This window comes from Anser anser (assembly GCF_964211835.1).
Source record: "Anser anser genome assembly, chromosome: 27".
Taxonomy (NCBI): domain Eukaryota; kingdom Metazoa; phylum Chordata; class Aves; order Anseriformes; family Anatidae; genus Anser; species Anser anser.
In genome coordinates, this window is record NC_139748.1 from 6,398,797 (window position 1) to 6,416,785 (window position 17,989).

General features: G+C 48.1%; 1 protein-coding gene across 12 annotated transcripts in view; it reads right to left on the minus strand.

The window, feature by feature from the left end:
• ANKS1A (ankyrin repeat and sterile alpha motif domain containing 1A) overlaps window positions 1-17,989 on the minus strand; it is a 107,192-nt gene that overhangs the window by 59,117 nt on the left and 30,086 nt on the right. For 10 of the 12 annotated variants that reach the window (XM_083812342.1, XM_083812348.1, XM_083812344.1 and 7 more), the window contains exons 4-11: window positions 17,741-17,803; window positions 12,011-12,307; window positions 11,282-11,357; window positions 10,882-10,983; window positions 9,483-9,578; window positions 9,176-9,372; window positions 7,351-7,440; window positions 3,392-3,509 (exon numbers count right to left, since the gene is read on the minus strand). In XM_083812342.1, the coding sequence (XP_083668468.1) occupies window positions 3,392-3,509; window positions 7,351-7,440; window positions 9,176-9,372; window positions 9,483-9,578; window positions 10,882-10,983; window positions 11,282-11,357; window positions 12,011-12,307; window positions 17,741-17,803 (1,039 nt within the window). The remainder of the gene's footprint in view (window positions 1-3,391; window positions 3,510-7,350; window positions 7,441-9,175; window positions 9,373-9,482; window positions 9,579-10,881; window positions 10,984-11,281; window positions 11,358-12,010; window positions 12,308-17,740; window positions 17,804-17,989) is intronic. The other 2 variants (XM_083812346.1, XM_083812341.1) reach the window with 1 other exon arrangement.

The window sequence follows — 17,989 nt, forward strand, 5'->3', positions numbered from 1 at the left end:
AAGCTGGCCTTTAGAGTACTACTTTAGAGGTGAGAAAATAACCTTGAACTGCAGTAAAATAGAAACACAAGCTTTCATTTACACGGCGAGGTACTGCGTGTGAAATTTGGAAGCGTACAGCGTGCCCAAGTTCTCGTTTCATCACCTTGGTCATCTGGGGCGGAACTTGTCCTCCAAAAGCTGCTTGAACTTGTGTTCATTTGCACTCCTTCCCCTCCTGCCCTTCAAGAAAGTGCAGCGAGACACTGTCCCAGTTGCCTGGAGATCACTGATCTTACTCTGCACAGAAGCCTCTCACTACATTATGATGGCAGAAACGCAGGCTTGGATCAAAGCCATGGGAAAAGGGCCTGTCCTGTGATAAAGCAAGGGAGAGCACGCAGGCTGCATTGCCCGACAGAACCTCCACAAGTACCAACCGTTAATAACCACCAGAAGGAAGCAAGGCAGTCCTACCTGAGGCTGGTTACTGCTGACAGCACTTCGGGATAGCTCTTCCGAGAAGCAAGACGAGCATCAGAGCTCTGCCATCTCCATCAGGTCTCTCTAAGTGCAGCAGTTGTCGTCTCCCCCTGACCAGCCCGCACACAGTTCACCACCCCTGGCCAGTTTACAAGTCCTGTTACAAAGCCCGACAGCCCTGAATTCATGCACGCAGTTGCCCGTGGCTGCCTTACCAAAGGAGGTTGGAAAGCATTTGGCTCAAACCCCTCCCGATACCCTGCCCGAAACATTAAGCCAACTTTTCCCAGTGCTCCAGCATGTGACAGCAAACTGCTGTAACACACAAAAGGCGGCCGAAGCCAGGCAGATAATACCACATTCATCCAGCCACTGGCCACAAGACAACTTGCAGCAAGAGGCACAAAGGCTGCTATCACAGATGAAAGACTCCATTAAGAACAGCGTGCCTGAAATCCTGCTTCCGAGCTGCCCTGAAAAGCCCTTCTCAATAGCCTGTAAGAATCAGAGTCCTTCTCTGCTGACCAGAGGCTCCTCCAGAAGTCATCAAGTAACATCTAGAAGCACATCCTCTCAGATCGAGGGCCAAGAAGCAATTCAAAGCCAGGCCTCAGCCCGCTCCTTGTCTTGGAATTAAACTGCTGCCTTTGATGCTCGAGGACCCTTCTGATCCAGAGGTGGAAAAATTCTCAAACACCCCAATTTATTCTTTAGTTCTTCACTCAGCCCTTGTTTAACTTCTGCCCAAGTGACTCCACTATTCCCCAAACGTCTCCTCCCCACACATCAGCACGCACTCAGACTCGGCTACATCTGCTTCCCTGTGTCCTTCTGGCATCTGACCCCAACGACTGCAAAAGCTGGCAACGTTTGCTTTTGTTCCCCGTTTAATAATGCAGATTTCAAAGCTGATCCAGCCTTGCAGAGCAGTAATGAAACATCTTGTGCAGAAAGAAGCTACCTGGAACTGCTGGGAGAAGATGAACAATACGAAAGGGGAAAAAAGTCAGCGCTAATCAGCTGCCTCATCTCCTGCTGGGGCACAGAAATCCGAAGTCCCTGAGAGAACAAGCAGCAGGTGAAAGCTGACATGGGGCCCTGGGAAAGCTCCCCTGTTCCTGCAGCACGTGGACCCTGCCACACGTGCTGTCATGCCACAAGGAGCACGGAGTTGCCTTGGGAAACAGCCGGTACGCTCTGGAAAAGGAGAACAAACATTAGAGGGTCACAGTCATCTCCCTCACAATCATCTCCTTTTTCCAGATCCAGCACCACACGAAGGGCAGCGGGAGATGGCCCTGCCAAGCTTAAGAAACACACACGGTGAGAAATACGCTGGCTGGGCACCTTCCTCTCTAGAAGCAGCTCTTCACCTCCCCTAAATCAAAAGCTCCTTCCCCCTGCATTAGCCATAGCGCTACTTGTATTGAAGAAAGCAAACGAGCCCTGGAAGATGAGAACTGCGCTGTGTTCCTTGGATTTCTCCCACCACAGCAGTGGGCAGGGCTTTAGGTTCTTTCCAAATACAGCAACGCTTTCCACAGACTGCACACCGCGGAGTCACTGCCAGCATCTTCCTACCGTACAGCAAGACAGGACCACTCTCCGATCATCACCAGGTTAAAGGTGTTCCCCTCAGCTTCTCCCCAGGATGGGGTTTAGAGGGCCTGCAGCACCCACATCATGAGGAAGAGACATCAAGAACAAGCACATGCATTACTTTAGGATTCTATTTTCATGACATTTTAAGCAAGCCTGGCTATGGTAGCCAGAGAAAGGAGCCCAGCTGTCAGAGGGAGCTCACACTTGACTGATCAGCAATAGCTGCACACTGAAAAGATCGCCTGAAAGATTCCGGCTCAATGGCTGTCACTATTCCCCAGCTGAGAAGGCAAAGCACCAACCTGAAAAGTACCCTAACTCTGCCTCAGGCAGCAAGTGGCTTTGGCAAACGCTGGTGGGAAAACAATGACCTCTTGTGCCACCCCAGACAAGCCGAGAGTGCAGCAGGACACAAGGAACGCGAGCTATCTGCTAGCTGCGAGGAAAGGAGAGGAAGAAGAAAGCTGCAGGTCTTACAGGGCACTCAGTGAGGCATCACACTGAGTCCTCGTTATCCTCTGTTCATCCTCAAAACGAGATGGTTTCCGGGTTTAGAGTCCAAACTAAACCCTTCCAAATTCCGGCTCAGGAGTTTTGAATAAAGCAAGGGATATTTTTCCTCTAAACAAATCTTTTATTGTTGTTGTTGAAGGTAAGCCAAAAAGCCCAGCGACAGCCAAACACAGGAGACAAGGTGTTCCTAGATCCTTTGTAAAGCACACAAGTCCCTCTGGGACGAGAGACCTGAGTTCAATACTTAACCCTGGCCATATAGTGGATTTGCAGCCAGTTCCAGCGAGGAGCTCGCTCTGTACATGTTTATTTTCCTCCTTTGTTAGCTCACACCTCAAACTAGCTTTAATACACAGCAGCACGTTGACTCTGTGACTGGGAGAGCAGGGCTGATCGTCTGTCGATACAAACACACAACGCCAGGACGTCTTCAGATCCAGCTGGACGGAGAACGGGGCTCATTGAGATGCCGGCGTCGGTTCAGCTCACTTGTACCAGCGCGGCACAGCCTTCCACCTCTCTGCATTTACTTGACCGTGCACAACGTACGCTTACTTTCTGAATTAACACAGAAGGTCCCTGCAATGTCTCAGCTGTCAGGATAACAGAGTTGCTCTTCCTCCGTGTACATTTTGTACAGGAATGTTTTGATCTCCCATTTACAAGAGGGCAGATTACCAGGAAACAAAACAATTGCAGTACAGAATCCAGATGCCCCACCCAACAGCACTTAATTGTTCCAATTGCTCTGCCCTCTATATTTTTGTTAAACACGGCTAAGCCAAACAGCTCTGGTTTTTGGATGCTCACTTACCTTTTGTTTTTCTATCCACCGCAACTGGCTTCTTAGTTTCTGCTGTAAGCAACAGCTCGTACGGGTGTTCCTCTTCCTCAGCTCCACTTCCCCTGCTTTTTCCTCGTGCAACAGAGGCCTAATGAAAAACAGCATAATGTAGTGCTCCACAAAGCACTGCTATTTATCCCTGCAATAAAGCACAAGGCCTCTTTATGCCATGCTTTAGGCACAGAATTGGCAGAGGCGACACCTTTGCTGTGGAGTGTTATCCAAAATGTACTGCTGCTTTTTTACTAAAAAAAAAAAAAAAAAGACCAAATCCCTTTATTTTCTAGTATTTAAGGCTGCTGACAGCTTTCTAGCACTCACCAACTGATTTACTGTGCGAGGTCTGCAGACAGCCCGGGGGGTGAGAAAAGAGCTGAGCACATTATTCTTGTTCATCCCAACTCAGACTTACTGTTGCTATTGGAATTTGCATCGTCATTCACTATTTAACTACCGCCTCTATCAGGACATGGCTGCAAAAAAAGAGAACAACAAATCCCCGCCACCTTTCCAGAATTCAGACCTAGCGTTCCCAGCCTCGGGACGTACAGCATGTGTAGGACTACAGAGACCTCAGGCAACACAGCACAGGAACGGAGTTTACCCTCAGGATGCCCGGCAGTGACTGTGCCCATTTAAATCCCCCGAAGCCTCCGGCTGGAGCTGCTTTGTAACGCTGGCAGAACCTCCAGCGAACGGCTGGGAAGCCCCCATCCCTGTGCAGGGAGCCGTCTCGCTGCAGGATCCAGAGGAGCCTTGCTGCAGACTCACATCCTGGTCTACCTCGAGGCCAGTGATGGCAGGCGTTCAACACCCTTTGGGAGCCACACGTGCCGCCCCATTACTACTGGGGCTAAACTGGGCTTCAAGGCACCCTGCCCACACGGTCGGCTGCCTTTCAGCACCATCTCCTGGCCAGACACCGGCAGGTCGATGCAGCCCTGTCCAGGAACTTGTGCCCACAGCTGCAGCAGGGTCAAACCTGAGCCAGAGAGCAAATGATCCCAGCCTGCTGCCAAGGCAGGAAGAATAGGTCCGAACACATCGCCCCGAGGAAGGCTCTCGTACTGCCCACAGGCTCCTGGAACCGCCACTGCCCGGACAGAGGGCAAAGCTCCACCACCAGTTCCTTCCTCTAGGTGGAAGCATCAGTTCCTTCAAGGGCAAATAGGTTCCTACCTGCCTATGATCTAGCTAGGACCCCTAGAAGCCATTTAGGGAGTCTTGGAAAGACACACAGGAATCCTACGCCCCTGCATAAGCCCAGCTGGCTTTTAAATGTGCGTTGCAACGGGAGGAAGCAGGCCGTGCCCAAAGACAGCAGTTATTCTATCTGCTTCGAGCACAAGTAGTCAGCCAGACCTGCTCCTCTTCAGGTGACGGAGCTCATAATGAGCAAATTAAGGAAAAAAACTCCCAACCAGATGGTGGCACAAAAACATCAGACCGTAACAGTAGGTAACAGGCTCTTGCCAGAGATCTTGGAAAAATACTGCACAGCAGCAGCCTGTCATAACAGTTGTAGCCCGGACCTCCAGCCAGGCATCAGTGTGCTCCTGAGGCTCCTGCAGATGATGATTGTGCCGTCCTCTTTCAAATGCTCTGAGCACATTTGAAGCCAGTAGCTCCCTAGCAGCATGCACTTCCCAGCTTTTTCTTTGTAAATGTCTGTGTATACATTCACAGGCCTGATTACACTTGATTTTTTTCCATTTCTTATTCTTCCACGCCTTAAACAGAGCCTCAAATTAAAATTCACTTAAAATAAACTCTATTGTTTGTTGGAGAACTGTGCTTACTCTGCAAGTTCTGCAACCAGGAGTAACAAAGTACAACTTTCTTCTGACTCATCTTTCATCACACATATTGGTGAGCGTTCAACATCCCCTCGCTATTACCAAAGCCTAAAAATAAGAGGTTGTCAATAGCGAGCACGCTCTATGAAGTGTGCTTAATCCACAGAATTGGACTTTGTTTTGAAAGACTTTTTAAAGGGTAACTGATCTCATTTCTCTCTCCTTCCCCCCCTAGAACTGCAGACAAAACTGCAGGAATGATCACGGCGCCTTGTCTTTTGTCTGCACTTCCCTTTCGGAGATGAGCAGTAAACAAATTAAACTGAAGTCTAATTTGACAGCGCAGAACCTTATTCAGCTGCAAACCCAGAAGGTTTCTGCTGATAGCGAAAGGCGGCACTCGAGCACCCTCCAAACAATCAGCTCTTTTGCCTGTTTGTGCTAACGCTTCTCCACGATGAAAGTTAAGTTTCTTGTTTGTGCACATCTGCTTTGACTGATAGCCCTCATCCTGGCAAGGGAATAAAAAGACTACTTTTAAAACTCGAGTTTGGCCCAACCCCAGAATATTCAATGACTAACCATCCTGGCCCTAATGTGAGAGCCTGTTTGGAGGAGGGTAGATCAGGATGCTGCTTCAAGAAGTTCACAGCAATCCCTAAGTAAATTCCTGTTGGTGCCTGCCCAACCCAGAGAGAACGTGTGCTGGGATGATAAATGAAGGGCGAGAGTCAGAAAAGCCGAGCACCCCAGAAGCAGTATGCAAAGAAAAAGAATCAATTGGACCCAAACTGCCTTATCAGTACATCTTTAAGGTCATTTCCAGGCAGCTTTACACAGCGTCTATCTTATATCAATCAAAGTGGTTACAAATCAGGATTTCCCTAGTGAGTCCCTTTGTGCACAAGCATTTGACAACAAGGTTACCTTTAGTGGATCACGTTTCCAAAGCCTTTAACGGCAGGACAACACAGGAGGTGTTTTATAATTAAATATGGCAAAACAATTCAACAAGAGCACTCAACACAGGTTTACTGCCACAAACAAGTTCTGCTTTCCAGTTGTGCTGGGACCTGCTACCCAGATCTCTGCTCAGAGCCAGCCACGTGACGGCTTATATCATATGCTGGAAAACCATTTCAACAGCAGTGGAGACACCAGTCCACAAGTCTGCACTCTGTTTATGCACTGCTTGGTGCTCCACTCTCTATAAAAAGTCAGTTCTATTAAAGCAAATAATGTATACTTATATTTTGTGTAGATTTGATATACTTCAGAAAGCAGATGCCAATTACGCCTTGTAGGAAACCCAGTGGATCAACACATTCAAAGCAAAGCATCTAGCGATCTGGAGTGTGTTCCGACAGCCAAAGGCAGCAGACACTTCCCTTGTTTTACATGCATCTGACTGCACTTGGAAAAGTGAAGAAATGCACAAGGTTTGGTTTTGCTTTGAAGCTTTTCCTGGGTGTGAGAGGTTTGTGAGACATCTGTGGTTACACACACCTCCATCCCCATACTGAGGTCTCCTGGAGAGCCCTCACATCTGAGTTCATGGGCTGATGAATGAAAATGAGCAATAGGAAGCCCAGGAGCAAGAAGGCAGAACAAGAGAGCCTGAGTTTAATTAAAAAGCAGCTCACACACAATGACCTCTGCAGAAGACAGCTTTAACAAATGTTGGGCCAGAATCTCGTCTGAATTCAAGACCCTGATCCCTGTTCAGGTCAGTGGGATCTACAAGCCCACGCATCTCCTCCGCAGCTGGAAGCTAAGAGGAAGCAGGAACTAACGCCCCTCTGGATTTCAGTCTTGAGTGAAGATGCATTTGGTGGGATCATTACAAGCAGGCAACAGTCCACATCACAACATGATGCAGGAAAAAAAAAAAACTCTTCCTATGGGAATTCCCAGCCAAGAATAGGAAAGCAAGGCTGAAGGTCAAAACAGAGGTGCCCTGGAAGAACCACACAAAGGAAGTTCCCATGGCAAGTAACAGCAACGCTGGAGTGCGAGAACACTTCACAGCCCAATTTGCAAGGGAAGTAATATCAAAATTGGCTCCTCCCAAATTATGAGAACTGTTCTTTAAACCACGTTCCTGTAAAGCATCCCAGATCGAGTGTCACGTACCTCACAGGAAGCACCATGACCTATCTTCTCCACGTGCTGCTCCTCCTCTTCATCGGGCGGCGGCTTGGCAGGCGGGGGTGGACGTTCTCTCTGCAGTTCAGAAGACCACTGTCAATATGCTGTGTTAAAACACGTCCCCTCCTGCTTCCACTGACACTACGTCCACGCAGCTGCGAATACAGCAGCACAGCAGACCGCCCCTGCTCAGAACGCTGCCCACTTCTCCTTCACAGCGGCAGCACCGCACAAGGCCAGCTCAGACCCACGGGAGCACTAACTGAGCTTTCAGGAGAGTAAGACTACTTGTGTGGAAGGTGGCATTGGTTTATTGTTTCATGATTTAAGGCAGTTCACTCAGCCCCAGGCTGGTAATCTCTACGGCAGAGGAATACACAGTGAAGATCAGTAATGAACTCGTGCAGATGTGCAGAGAAGGACTGCTCATTGCTTGTGTCTTAATGAAACAGTGACAGGAATATGTGATTCCAGAGGCACCTCTTATGGTGAAAAACCCCGGAGATAAGAGACGGTGCTGCACTGCATTCCTCAGCTATGCCAAGACTGCCAGCAGGCACTCCGAGCCGCACTGTGCTGTCTTGGTGGACAGCTAAAGACATCCCTAGGTCATCTCCTGCCCTGCAACAGCCCCATCTAATGGCAAACGGAAACACAACAGACAGAAACCGTTCACCTCAAAATGCTTGAGCAAGTTGTGGGAGAAACTCCAGAGAGAGCTCCTAGAGCAATTCCCTCTTCCTTCTCCCTTTTCACTGCGGTTCAGCCTCATCTCATTTGTGACACAGCTGAGCTTGTCTCACATCAGTCGCAATCAACCCAGGACAGTACATTGTTAACTAAATCTTAGTGGCTTATGCCCAACTAACACATTGCACCTTGTACTGCATACTGAAAAGATCTGGCTGAAATGTCCATTTTCTAAAGCTTTTGTTTCATTTCTACTCTATTTGCTAACAGTACAGGAAAAAGGTTGCACATCCGTACAGAGAGAGAGGAAGCATGGCTATAGTACCACCAGCAGTTCGATTGTTCACTGCTGCTTTGCCTTTTGTCCAAAAATACAGCCACATAAAAGGCTTTGCAAGAACAACCAGAAAACAAATCCTGAAGCTGACACAGCGTGTTCCAAGGCCAGCATCCCACCTGCCCCATGGCAGTGTTACTACTGATTGCTAAGGAGGCAGAAGATACAACTAACAGTGGGTGACAAAGATTTCTCTAGAGACAGTTCCAGCAGCTTTGCATGGCCTTGCAAAGCCTTGAGTACCCTCTACAGATCCCTGCAAGTAATACAAAAAAAAATGCTTCTGCCACCAACTAGTTTACCACAGGATACTCTTAAAGATAACTTCTTGGGAGCCTTCTCTGGGGCAAAGCAAAGAGAAAGATGACAAATGCCACAGAAAAGTTTCCAAAGATTTTTTCTTGACAATAAGCTCGCCCTTCAGCTAAGTGCACCGTTCTGACAAACCGAGGCTTACAGACAGAAGCATTCAGCTGCCAGAAAGCACAGGGATGCACCGCTGGGTGAAAGTCAGGCATGAAGAAGGGACCACTTGCCATGCTGTACGGTGATGTGGGTAACGGTGGCTTATCTGTACTGCCCTGCGTTGATAGTGGCTGATGAGAGATAAGCTCAGCTCTATCACAAGCAGAAGAGGTTCCTGCCTGCTCCGATCAGTGTGGGAGATGGTTTTAGAGATTTCTCCAAGCTGAGGAACTGGCAGCCTGCTGCAAAATCATGACGATGGAGATAAGTTACCTATCTTTCTAAGGCAAGCAGAGACAAGCACACGCAGCTACATACAGGCCTGACTCCTGCTGCTTTCAGACCAGCTCCTTCCGCTTCCTTATTCATGGACTCTCGATCTGAAGATCTCCCACTGGCAAGGCTGTCCAGGGAGTGGCAGGAGGTTGCATTGTATAAAGCTTCATAGGGGCTCTCCTCTTCAGGGTTCACATCAAAATCTATGATCAGTTCTGTTACGGCCTTCTCCACATCACCTTGGAGAGGAAGAGAGGAAAAAAAGAGCATCACTGGGGGCTTCTGGCCTCTGAAGGTCAGCCCTTGCAGGAGGAAGCGCCAGTGACTGCTGGGTTGCACGGAAGCCTACCCTGAGGTATCCGACACACGGGATCAGTGGCTGGAACAAGTGCTGCTTGGGCAGTCTTCTCCGCAGCTTTGGCACTTTTCCTCCCAATTGTGTAATCTGCAACGAGGTAGGGCAACAAAATCAGTTTATGGCAATCTAGCTGCATGTCCACTCTGGCATACGGTACTTTCTCCCCTGTGGATGGATGGCCAACTGTCAGCTCATTAAGCCTCCAAAAAATAACCAAAGTGCATTACTGAACCTCGCGGCTCAGATCCCAACATAGAAACAGATGACCCCTTTAATCACAAGGTTAAGAACGATTCTTTGAACTTTTACAGACTTGCTAATCAGAAAGCTGCAAAGTTCCTGGAGGGACACGGCTTCGAGGAGCAGATTGCTCTGTTACAGACACAAGCTACGTGGCTAAACGGGGCTGCAGCCTGCGGCCATAAGGCAGCAGAGAAGCCGGTTCTGGCTGTGGTCCCCTAACCACGGGCAAAGTCAGAAGCACTGAGCTTATGTGATTGAAGTCAGACGACAACATCTCACGCAGCTCACTTACAGGAACAAACTATCAGCAGTTACCTGCAATAAGTTCAGTTTTAGAGCCCATCTTTGTCTTCAGTTTCAGAACAGAGACAATACCTACCAGCCTCACAGGCAGAGCTTAATTAAAAGTCTGCAAAGTGCTTTGAACCTGTAAAGCTCTCAAATGCTAACCATGAGTAATATATCCCAGTTGCATATGCTTCTGATCTTTCTCTCCACAGCTGAGAGGAAATTGAGATAGTGTAATTACAAGGTAGGAATTTAGCTAAAATGCCACATTTCATTGCCTAATTTGGACAGATACAATGGGCCGAGCTCCTTTATAAATAAGTAATCAAGGCCTTTTCTGTAAATCTCATCTGCAAAATCCGTGCCCAAGCTTCACAATGAAGTGAGGAGTAGGACACAGGACCAGTGGGTGACTATTTGCCTGCACAGGCACATAAAGGAGAGTTACACATAAAGGAGAGTTAATCCAAGACCATATCTAAAGCTATTACTTTGCATTCTGCAAGCAGATTTAGACTATCCTTAATTTTAATTCACTTATAAAGTGAGTTAAACAAAGCACAATTAAGCCCATTTAAGTTGTAAAAGTGATGCTGCACTCTTTCAACAAAGGAGCTAATCCCCCCTAAAATCCACCCCTGGAAGTCCTCCTGCAGCCCCCTGCTCTGGGGACCATTCACCTGAGCATCTGAGCACCATTTCTTCCAACGCCCTCACGATTCTCACCAAGGGACCCAGCCTGAAGCTCCGTTGCTTTCAGCACTTTCCAGGACTAGAGAACCCAATTCTTTACTTGCACAGGCACAATTAGCCCCCCAAACTCTTCCCTCCTGCCCACGCGCAGAGGAACACTGCTTACCTTCAATGAGAGCTGCTATGTGTTGACTTTTCTGAGAAGGAAGCTCCCTCACGATATCCAGAGCTGTCAGGCCTCTGTTATCCTTTATGTTCACATCAATACCTACGGTAGTAGATAAAGAGCAGGCAGAAATCAAGAACATTTTCAAACCATGCACTAATTCCTGTTTTAATCAAGTCACAGCTTATACACGCGATCATCACTGTGTGGAGCTAAAAACCACTCTGTAGAGGCAGACCTAAAGGCAAACACCAAGGGATGACCTCTCCTGTAACCCCCTCTGAGGAACTACACTTTAAGAGCTGGTTGGAGAGAAGTGCTGTCACTAAAGAGGGGTTTCCTCAAGTGCTAGGTGAAGGAATCACCGCATTACTGCTTCAGAAGGGGATCATTCTCTCACCTGCAGCCAGCAATATTTGTACCACATCTGTCTTGCCAAACAAAGCAGCTTCGTGCAAAGCACTGCCTTTTTCAGTCTGCAAATTAAATGAAAAACAGCATGAAGCTAGCCAGTGTGGAATGGTGATGGAGGAACGTTTCAGAAGGTTACAGAAGCAATAAATATACTGCACCAAATACAAAGGGAGGGCGCCAGTATCTACTACCGATGACAAACTATCAATATCATTACAGTGCCAAGAATTTGGAATGGAAAATGGGAACTGTCTCCTCCCAGAGTCAGCCACCAAGAAAGGGCTTTCCACAGCTCAGCAAAAGGTCTTGTGCTGACAAGGAAAGACAAGACCACCGTGTAGAAGCTGGTGCTGTGGAACAGCGCGTTTACAAGTGGCTGGATGGGAAGAGAAACAGTTTGCCTCCATCGCTACCAAGAGCTCACGGTTTCACGAGGCAGAACAGCGTAGGCAAAAGAGCTTTTTTCTCCCTCCCTATGCATCCGTGGCTCTTTGTCTGAGCAAGCATTAAGCATGCACTGCACCAGAATCCCTCAGCTTCTCAGAGGGACCAGGAGCTCAACAAACAGCCCAGAGGAACCCAAAGCCATTGCTCATCTTCCAGAAGTGATCCCCTGCGGGAGGACAGGCAGGTGGAGCTCTCCCCGCTGCAACTCCACGAGTTCTCCATCCCCCAGCGATCAGAGCAGCCCCTCACACGCAGCCCCATCAATTACCTGATAGTTGCTATCCATGCCAGCATCCAGGAGGACGTGGACCACCGTTTTGTGACCGTTCCTGGCTGCCAAGTGCAGCGGAGTGTGTTTCTTAGTGTTGCAGCTTAAAAGATTGGGGTGAGCGTTCAAGAGCATCTTCACGACTTCCAGCCTCCCGTAGAGCGCGGCCAGGTCCAGAGGCGTCTCGAACTTGTTGTTGCGCATGGTGGGGTCGGTCAGCTCCTCCAGCAGCACCTTCACCACCTCCGTGTGGCCGTACTGCGCCGCGCAGTGCAGCGCCGTCTCGTTGTCGTTGTTCTGGAGGGGGGGGGGAGAAACGCCAGCGCATCACAACAGGGAGAGCGGAGCCGCTCCGTGCCTCCCTCAAACCATTGAAGTTTAAATGCAAAAAATAAGACAAAAAAGCAGCCGGGAAGCAGAGAGCCCGGTTTGATACAGCTCGGAGCGGTGTTTCCGCCGTGTCACTAGCCACTGAGCAGACAGACATCCCCTGGTGAGCAAATCAACCGACCCACCCAGTAAAAGCCCGGAGAAAGCTTCAAAAAACCTTCAGGGCAATGAGCTTTACCCAGATATGAGAAATCTGCTCTATGGGAAATAGGTACGGTACATGGAGCAGCCTGTTTTCAAAGCATTGAGGTCAAAAGCAAGAGACCACGCTGAAGTTTAAGGGGTTGTGGAGCTGTATCTGGGTTCCCAGTAATTCTTCTAGCGCTTGGGGAAAGCCAACTTGTTATCAGCTGGCAGCATCCCGTACTTGAGGGTGCCACAAAAATAAGGCAGGATTCATGCTGCAGTTTGTGTGCCATATATCGCAATCTGCCGTAGCTTGATCGTCAGCATTTCGGATTTAAACTTCAATTGTTTCGATCCTACTCATCCTGATCACAACAGGCATTCCACCTCTGCAATTCTGAGGCTTGCAAGCAAGCTGGCCGCATTAGAGAGAGGGTGCTGAACGCATGCAGTTTGTGCATTAGGTAACAAACAGCGCAATCAGATCACTCCAGCAGCAAGCCCTTGTAGGCAAGGTCTCGGGTCAACTGGAGGGAAGGAAGGAACGTCCAAGCGCAGCGTGAAAGCCTCCACAGCGAGAGCCAGATCCAGTTAATACATGCAGCATTTGGCAGGTTAAAATCAGCAACGCAAAGGATTCAAAGACGAGCAACCTAACGTTTCATTTCCAGGCACAAAATAGGAACTCTGCCAGATTTCAGAGTCTTTCCTTCAAATTTAAGTTCATAGCAAATTTCTAGGTTTACTACTGTGTACTGCACACAGAGGGAATTTCAGTTTAAGGACTTTGGATAGAAACACTTATCTAATTATTTGACCTCCCCCAAATTTCAACAGCTTTAGCTAAAAGAACTGCAGTAGAATTTGTCATTTTAAGAACAGTTCGCATTAAAAAAACAAGCTGTCTTGTCAGAGTTAGGAGGACTATTTGAGAATCTGAATTTGACCAAAATATCTTCACTGACGCTTTGAGAGCAAATGCACTTTTTAAAATACCAGCTTGTAAGAGCAGTCAATATTTTGCACCAGTTCACAAACACGCTACAAAGCTTGCTCTGTTGTTCTTTAATCCTATTAACGTGTTAAGTCATTCGAGGGATTACAGGAGTCATGCATGCAAACTCCTACTTGTTTTTATCTGCTAGTTGACTGCATCATTTTTCAACCACATGAAAAGCACAAGGGGAGCGAGACATACTGGGGAGGCTGCGACTTGTGTGAAAGCAAAAGCCAGGGAGGCAGCAAGCAGCACCAGCCACGTGCAGAAGGCGGTGCAGAGTATTTCAGGAGGTAAGGAAAGCACAGTGCTGCTGTTAGCGCAGGAGGGCAGAGTCAAACAACGGGCTCTATACTTGGAGTGGCAGAGGCAGCCATGGTGGAGGAACGCACATACAAGTGGACAGAAGTTACTGGAGAATAAAGAAGTCTGCACATAAAATACACATACGGAGTGAGAAGGGGAGAGAATAGAGAACTACAGAGATCACACCTATCACCCCTAAGCTGCTGGTCTCGAGGCATTTAAAAGGTTGGCAAATTGCATTGTATTTGACAGGGAAGGGAACCCATGCGTCGGTGAGCCCAGACCACAGGCGGACCAGGGCCATCGGTGGGCCCCGTAACACGAGGGAGGCTCACGGCCCATTTCTGCAGGAAGAGCAGATAACCCCAGCCCTTCTGGAGCAGCGGGTGCCCGCGTGGAGGGAACGCACCCCGGAGCCCTGGCTCCACCAGCGCTGCCCACCCCTCACCTTCCCTGCCACCCAGGCCATAACCCTCAAGGTTGCTTTGAAGCACACAGCGACCCCAAACACCTGCCTAATGGCTCAGGAATAGGAACACAACTTCCTTTGATAATATCGCTGTTGAAGACTTCCCCCATGTGTTCTGCAATTTTGTCTCATTTTGTTTAAGCTACGTGTGGCTCTGGCACTCTGGATGAAATCCCCAGACTCTCCTCCTGTAACAGACCACCAGGCAGTAACCTACTTTGAACCATCACAGCAAGTCTTTCCCCATCACGGGCTCGGTACCGGGAACTCCTGCTATTGCACGGGTCTGTATTGCCTCTATTTCGGGAGTGTTTTGAGCAGCCCAAAATACCAAAACCATTCCAGGCAAGGGAGCCTGCCTACCTGCCTGCCCCGTATCACCTCTCCAGGCACAAACCAGAGCGGAGCCTGAACAATGAGCACAACACCCCGATGTATGTATTTATCTGAGATGGAAAAAGAAAATTCCTTCCCAGCAGCCAGAAGGCACACGGGTTCACATTTCAAAACTTCTTAGAAAAACAGAGCGCTCAATAGGACCCAGGGGCTGCATTCTTGCAGGAATCCCAGCACCCGCCTCATTCACAGTTGGGAGCAAGAAGCTGGGCCTCATCCGATGCCCGCCTACAGACCACAAAACAGGAACAGCAGCAGAAATGCCTCCGCTTTCAGATGGGTCCCATCCCATTTTGCAAGCCCTGGTAACTAGATACCACATACCACAGCCCTTACGCTCATCGCACGCTGCAGCGGAGCATCCACAGCTCATGAAAGCAGGTCTGTCCACGCTCCTGCTCCTAACTCACTGTAGGAGGGCTTTGATCAAAGAAAAGCAGATATTATTTAAAATACATGGGGAACTCTTCTAATTTCCTAACCTGCAAAGGTTTGAACGCTCCCATAAGCTGCCAAGGGAGACTATGGCACCGCCACTCTGAGGCTTTTAAGAAAGTGTTGAATAAACACCAGCCAGGAACGTTTTAGGCAGCCTTGATCCTGCCTCGGGGCGTGGAAGAGGTTGTGTGACCCCTGCAGTCCCGCCTAACCCACTTCTGAGGCTTCCTCGTAGGGTTTGTGTCAGTGCACGCACTTGCCTCCTCCATTCCTGCAGGTGCCCCGCAATGCCGAGCGCTGCAGAAAAACGAGCCCCGTATGTCCAACGAGCTCTCGGGAGCTCTGCGGGTGGGTGCGCTGCCCAGCTTCATTTGCAGGCTCCAGATGGTAGGCTTCCACTTTTCTCAGCAGACCGGTTAGATTTATGGCACTTTAAACCCAATCTGCATGAATCATTTGCTTCCAATTAAAAAAGACAAAGGTAGTTTGTGCGGTGCAGTTTATTTCTCCTTGAGCTCTGTGACAGCTTTTGCCTCTTTGGCTCTGCTCAGCTGCTTGGTTCCTTCATACAAATTAAATAGCATGATCTGAGGTAGCGGGAGTCAATGGAGCAAAGTTGCAGCTCCACCTCTTAACTTCGCTCCTATCATTTGCTTTTCAGAAGCCCTTCAGGCCCATAACAGGCATCAGAGAGACCATTTAAATAAAAGACATTGAAAAGGAAGGGGCACAAAAAGAGGCTGTTACTTCCCTGCGGCTTTTAGGAGAACAAGATGCTTCTGGCTCTCTTTTAGCTCTTCCTGACCAGGATATCAATTTAATCTATACCCAGACATATATAAATGCTTTTCCCCCCTCTTCTAAATATCCCAAGATGTTTGGAAAGATGGAACGCTTTGATTCAATCATTTCTAAATGAAATCCCATCCTGCAGGGGAGCTGGGAAGCTGGAAGCACCAGCTAAGCCAGGACTCCCACGCTTTGAACTTGGACATTTTTTGGTTCTCCCACCTGCAGCCATGCTGTGGAGAAAACGTCCAGGGTTGCACGGGTATGGCTCCACGTGCTCTTCAAACGTGGTCAGAAACCAGCGGTAAGCTGGTCAGAGCTTATGATGGACCTACGAGTTAGTGTATAAGCCACCTCTCCTTAAAACCAAGGCTCTGATTTCAAAAAACACTAGCCTTGCTCTCCAGAGTACTACAGCCATCCTGAACACTGTCCTGCAAGTTCAAAATGCACTTCTCAAAAAAAGAAAATACTTTGTAAACATCAGTCCGCAAAAAGCTAGCTCAATTTGGCCTTAACATTCTTTCCTCATTCAACAATCTAATGCTAGCGTGTAAGATTTTACTCCCTTATTGACAACCGAGAGCTCCCCTTCAGCCAGCTGAACCACTCAGCTACGATACGTTTCCACAAAAGACATTTGTTGCCACAAAATTCCCGGCTGGATTCCTGTCAAAATCATAGATAAGGATGAGTTTCATGTAAATATGTTTGCACTTGAAGAGGTATGCGCTAGAGTATTTCCTGAAATAGAAGTCTGCAAAAACAACTCCCAGCGGTTAGCAACCTCAGGAATTTTGAGTGTGTTTTTAAGGTACTGCAGATCAAGCAGAGTGAAAGTTTCAGCTAAACTTTGAGACACTAATCTGTCACGGATGGCTGAGTCTAAAATAATTGGCTGGAAGCAATCGTGGCATGGTGGCTGAGAGCAGAAGCATCCCATGATAAATCAGCAGACGATTATGCCATCACTGGCCTGCCGCTTTGCTATAAATAAAAATGAAAAATGGTGAGCGTCTCAGAAAACACCACCATCTACGCACTGGTAGACAGAACAAGTGACCCCAGGAACTTTCTTATCTGCTTCCTCAATTGCTCAGCCTCAGTGCATCAGAAGTGCTGATGCCATGCCTTTTTGTAGCTCAGGACCAACTAAAAGCAAGAGAGGGGCAAAACAGGCAAGAAAACAGGAACAGAAGACTAGGGCTGAAGGGTCAGACGACACAACAGACTTCACACCAAAAGAGACTTGATGCAATAAGCAGGACATGAAGGACTTGGGAAGGGAGGTATAAGTGTTACTGCCTTCCCTTCTCCCCGCCACCACTGAAAGAATTAACCGTCCATTCAAACAGCAAATACAGCATTATGCATTTTGTAGGAGAAAAGGCATGAAGATTCACTCCAAACAGCCCACAGAGAAAACACATCCATGTTTAAGCAGGAAAAAAAATTCCTTCTCTTTGCATTTATCAGCAACATTAGCACATGAAACAATACCTAAAGCATTTTAATTGAAATAACATTACCTTTTGGAAGTCATCCAGCCAAATCAAGCAAACTGACCATCACCGTGAGTCCTACAAGGCTAAGCAATGAAGGAGCCCCCAGGAAAGTAAGGAAAAGCTTCCCTTAAATTATGTTTCTATAACTGCTTTGAAGAGAAAAACCCAGAGTAAATAAATGTTTGCATTTTACTTTTCCCCAAGCAGCTGCAGACTGAACAGGTATTACTGCAACTGGATGACATTGCACCTGGAAGCACGCGAGTGCAGCTTGGAGTAATGATGCAGTGAAATGCTGTCAGCAAAGTACACACCTTGGCATTGATATATGGGTCAAAGGGGCCGTACTTTTTGAGTTCTTTGATCTCAAGAGCATTCTACAAAAAGGAAGAGGAAAAAGAACAAAAATGTGATAATGAAATGGGTGAGATATAGCAACAAAGCAATGGGTGACTCCCAAGGGGTGGAAGTGACAGAACACAGCATCTTGTTCCAGTCAAAGCTATTAACAGCAGAAGCCATTCCAGCAGCTGATTCCTGTAACCTGAACCACTGCGCATTTC